Source organism: Morone saxatilis, unplaced genomic scaffold, assembly GCF_004916995.1.
Source record: "Morone saxatilis isolate NCDOM2014 unplaced genomic scaffold, NCSU_SB_2.0 Contig5, whole genome shotgun sequence".
Taxonomy (NCBI): Eukaryota; Metazoa; Chordata; class Actinopteri; family Moronidae; genus Morone; species Morone saxatilis.
The window spans coordinates 12,713,812-12,718,293 of record NW_023340095.1 but is presented as its reverse complement, the minus strand read 5'-3'; the positions used below and the strand labels follow the sequence as shown (position 1 = coordinate 12,718,293).

At 41.0% G+C, this 4,482-nt stretch overlaps 1 protein-coding gene across 1 annotated transcript; it reads right to left on the bottom strand.

The window, feature by feature from the left end:
• Positions 1-95: 95 nt before the first annotated feature.
• cd302 (CD302 molecule) lies at positions 96-4,476 on the bottom strand. The gene is made up of 6 exons (XM_035676756.1): positions 4,294-4,476; positions 2,733-2,858; positions 2,510-2,620; positions 1,554-1,736; positions 1,404-1,424; positions 96-1,286 (listed from the first exon to the last, which is right to left on the bottom strand). The coding sequence occupies exons 1-6, from the start codon at positions 4,409-4,411 to the stop codon at positions 1,084-1,086; spliced, it is 762 nt and encodes a 253-aa protein (XP_035532649.1). The 5' UTR covers positions 4,412-4,476; the 3' UTR covers positions 96-1,083.
• Positions 4,477-4,482: the final 6 nt, after the last annotated feature.

Here is a 4,482-nt window from a genome sequence, read left to right as displayed (position 1 = left end):
TTTAAAGGTCTAGTATGTAACATTTAAGAGGCTCTATTGGCAAAAATGGAATATAATATGCATAGACATGTTTTTAATAGGCTATGATCAATAGGTTATGATCAACTGCATATAGGAATTGCTATGTTTTTGTTACCTCAGAATGAGCCGCTGATATCTACACACGCCGTTGGGTTGCCTTCCGTGGAGGCCACCACATTGAACCGCCATGTTTCTACAGTGGCCCAGAAGGAAGAAACCAAACTCGGGCTCTAGATAGGCGTTTTTGTGCTTTTTGCGCATTTCACAGCTACCATAGTTTCTCCTTTGTGCTTGGGAGGGGAGGGTGAAGCAAGGGAGTTGCGATCTGCAACTGCACCGCCAGATGCCACTAAATCCCACACACTGGACCTTTAAAGTCTGAGAAAATAACCACTGATGATGTTCGTAGGGGGGTTGTGGACTATGATTAATCGGATATATTATGTGAAATGTAGAATCCTGCCTATTTGGAGCACGATAAATATATAGACTAAAACTCAGGATTTCTCAGCACCAATTGATCATTCTTTTTCCAATGTCCCTCTTGTTAGTCCCAAAGTTTAATGCAATAATAAAGTCGCCGTGTAACCGTCAATTTCTGTCTGCTCACAAAAAGTATTCTTTCTCCACCTTCTTTGAGTGAGCAACATTAAGTTACTTTTAGTATGCAAGAGAAAAATAATGATCCCCAAGAAATGTGTGGTGCCTCATAATGACCTGATGTTCAATGATGATCAAATCACAGATGACATGTTCACCAGGCCACAGTTGCAGATAAAAATGCACCAATCTGAACAAAAATTACAGGTGATTCTTTGTTAGTACAGAATAGATGACAAAAGTAAAAGTAGTGAGATGTTTATGTGTCACAGTGAGAAGTTAGTATTAGAGTAAGCCTGGAGTCGAGTTGTCTTACAATCGTACTATATTATTCAGAGTCATGACATTGTTAACCCAAAACTACTTCTGTAACTGTTTTGTTTAGAGCGGACTTCTTTTTGCATGAAGACCCAATGAGGAGGGTCTGATTGCTTCCAATTGTGGAAGAGAGAGAAAGTTCTCCTATGGCACACTGTCAGTCTCCTCAGACTCCACCAGGCAGGACTGGTCTGTTTCCAGGACTCGGAACGGAGGGTGGTACTCGAATGCCGTGAGCATAGTGGAGCCAACATTGTGCTTCTGGTGCAGGAACCAAATAACTGCTGAGACTCCCATGATGGCTACCACGCTGAGAACGACCAGGGTGGACAGCAGTGCACTGGGCTCTGAGGAGCACAAGTAACAATGCAAGGAAGGTCACGACTATAAACACAAGGATCAGAATCCCAATCACAGAGGAATAAGTAAAGAAACTGCAAAAAAAGGTTCAAAGGTCGACTTACTTTTCTTGGCTTCCTCTGCCTCTGAAAAAAACAACACCAAACACATACGCAGTGAGGCGAGTGGAAAAAAAACACATTTTCTGAAGCCGCATTAACTAAAATCCTTACACATACTCATGGATCAGTCAAAAATAAATAAAAAAATCTTACTCTGATTTGTCTCACAGATCACTCCGTTCTCCACTTCGTCCAGGCAGCTGACGTTCTCCCACTTTCCTGTGTTGGTGTGCAGAGCCACACATGTATCCAAGGGCACGAGGTCTGATGGAGACGAGCTGGACTCCCAGTTAGTGAATCGCACAGGTTCATCTTCAAACCACTTCATTTCTTCACCTGACAAGATACGCCAATCAGTACTCCACTATCACAGGTAATATCAACCATGTAATGCTGGCATTATGGTGTGCTGCAATCAGCTGTGTTACAATACAACAAATAGTGTTCACAAATATTCAATATATCAATACAATATTCACACTAAGTGTGATTTTAGCTGTATTTCGGGTAGCTTAGCTTCTCCTACAGTGCCTCCATTTAGTGCTTGAAAAGGATTTCCTGAGCAGGGCTGAAAGACGAGGATGAGTCAGTGTTATACAAGCATTAAAATTAGCTGGCACTAGCAGAAAATAAAGGACAATCTAACAGACAGCACTTAATGTTATCTAACCTGTTTCAAGTAAATAGAGAAATAACCAAGCACAGACAGCAGACAAAAAACTGAAGATAACTCGAGTTAAGATTATTTATCTTTACTCTTGAGTTGAGATTGGATTGACGTCAGGAATAAACTTTCACACTCAACTTTTAAGCCAACATAGATAAGAATAACTGCATGTAGATAATATTGTTGAAATAAACAGTATGCTGAACGACAAACAAAGAGTTATTTATTCGCGGTCGGTTACAGAAAACGATCCATGGATTATTATTAATATCTGAATCAACACCCTTTAAAATTCTGTGTTGATTTTCCACCTAGTTACCTCCAAACAATTGTAAAAAGCAGCTGTATGTTTTTTCCTTTTTGATTGCCATTGAAAATCTGATTTTATCTTTTGGAAGTTAGCCAGCGTATTTTCACAGTCTTCCGGTCACACGGTACTTACTGTCTGTGTCATAATACATTCCCAGCCATACGTTGACCTTCCCTTTCCACACCTTTGGACTATATTTAATAACGAGGTCGTTCTCGTCAGCGCTCTGGATGGTCAAAAGCTCTAGAAAAATCACAGCAACGTACGACAACAGGATCACACACATATATCGATATACAGTCCATTTGTCATTTTGTCTTTTAGAAAATATTGGAAAATAAAATGTCTCCGGTACCAAATCCTTGGCAGAGGGTTTTTGCTCTCTCAAAAGTGTAGCTTTTGATGCTGTCTTCTTCTCCATGGACGAAGTGGTAACATCTGCCATCAAACGGCACCCAAGTGCGTCCGTCTGCGGGGCAGTCTGAGGAAAATCATGGGACAAAACATGGTGACGGAAAGATCTGGCACCTGACCTGTGATCTCAATTTCTTTTAGCTGCGTGCGTCTGTGTAGGATAATTTAGATCACTGGTTCCCAACCTGGGGGTTGCCAAAGACTCTCAGGGGTTTGCAAGGCCTTCTTGATTTTAAGGGGTGTAAGAAAACTTTAATATATATATACGCACCGTAGGTCTATAACTCAGTATTTCATTCACTTCTGTAAAAAAACTAAACAAATGTGTTATTTTTAAAATGTTGATAATGACTGAAGATAAACTGGAAAAAAGATAAGGGCACTGTAGCCTCATTAAAACAACCAAGGAACTTATAGAACAATGGCCAAGCGGCACAGACACAGCCTATTAAGTACGTATGATTGTTCAAGAACAATACAGAGAATTATAGTCCTTTTTCACATATTCATAGGAAGTATAGTATAGTTATAGTATATTATAATATAAAATAACCATAGAATAATTCACAGGGGTCATCAGTTAACTCAATGATAGAAAAGGGTCCCTTAAGGATACAGGTTGGGAACCACCCGTTTAAAAGACACACACAACAGCAAGCTGATATAACAGAATCATCATTTTAAGATGCTGATAGAACTCTGTACCATCATGTTTGGTTGGGTGGCAGTTTAAATACCACTCTACAAGCCCTTACAGTCTGTACTGTCTGTACAGTCGAAACCACCCAGTCCCTTAGTTTCAACTTGTGACCACCGTTCCTCTTTTTCAGTACAGATTGTGTCTGTTTCACAAATGGTGACATAGACTGTTCCTCGAATAGTTTTTTTTAAATTGACCTTATATGTAGCTGTGTAGTTGCTTTACTCACACATCTGTCAGACTTCTCTGAGATATCTGTAGCACTGTTTTTTCTAGTAACAAACTTACTTTACAGCTGATACATTTCCTATTAGTGTGTCCATTCATTTAAAAGGCAATATTGACAACCACTGCTCCACACCTAAGTCTATACAATGGGACTGTGTACTAGTTCGTTGCAAATTAGCCACCATTAGACGCCTCCAGGCCATATTCAAACAATGCTGTCCTGCAATGCACCAAACCCAAGAGGCAAAACAGGGACCTTAATGATTTATTTGCCTTTCGCAACACAGGCAAGGACACAACTCCGTATTCGGCCTTCGTGTACGTGCAGGGTGTGATAGTTCAAAAGTTCTGTTGCCATAAGCCAAACACCAGTGTCGACATTCAGGAAAGTTGGTCTACCTGTCGTCAAAATGTACTCCTCGAGCAGAAACCCCCACCAGTACACAAACATGAAGGCACTGACTAACGCAGGCCCACGCAATGCTAAATTCAACCATAGCTAACATTATGCAAAACATATCACGATAATGTAGCTGGTGAGGAGCGAGGACCCGAGTTTTTTTGAATCTCTTACCTCCCGTCAGAGCCAACCTCAGCTGTACACACAACACAAACACACAGCACAGCAGTGAGCGAGGACCGCGGCTGCTCTTCACCGACTCCATGACGGCGGACACACAAAAAGAAATCATGTAGCACCAAAGTAGTTTTCAGACTGTTGCACGACTCAAGTGTCCGCAGCAAAGTGAGCGAGATCCCACCC

Coding starts and splice junctions, on each gene's coding strand:
- cd302 (XM_035676756.1), bottom strand. CDS start 4,411: ATGATTTCTTTTTGTGTGTCCGCCGTCATGGAGTCGGTGAAGAGCAGC. Junction 1,737..2,509: donor AATGTATTATGACACAGACA/GTAAGTACCGTG, acceptor GTATCTTGTCAG/GTGAAGAAATGAAGTGGTTT. Junction 1,287..1,403: donor GGCAGAGGAAGCCAAGAAAA/GTAAGTCGACCT, acceptor TGTGCTCCTCAG/AGCCCAGTGCACTGCTGTCC.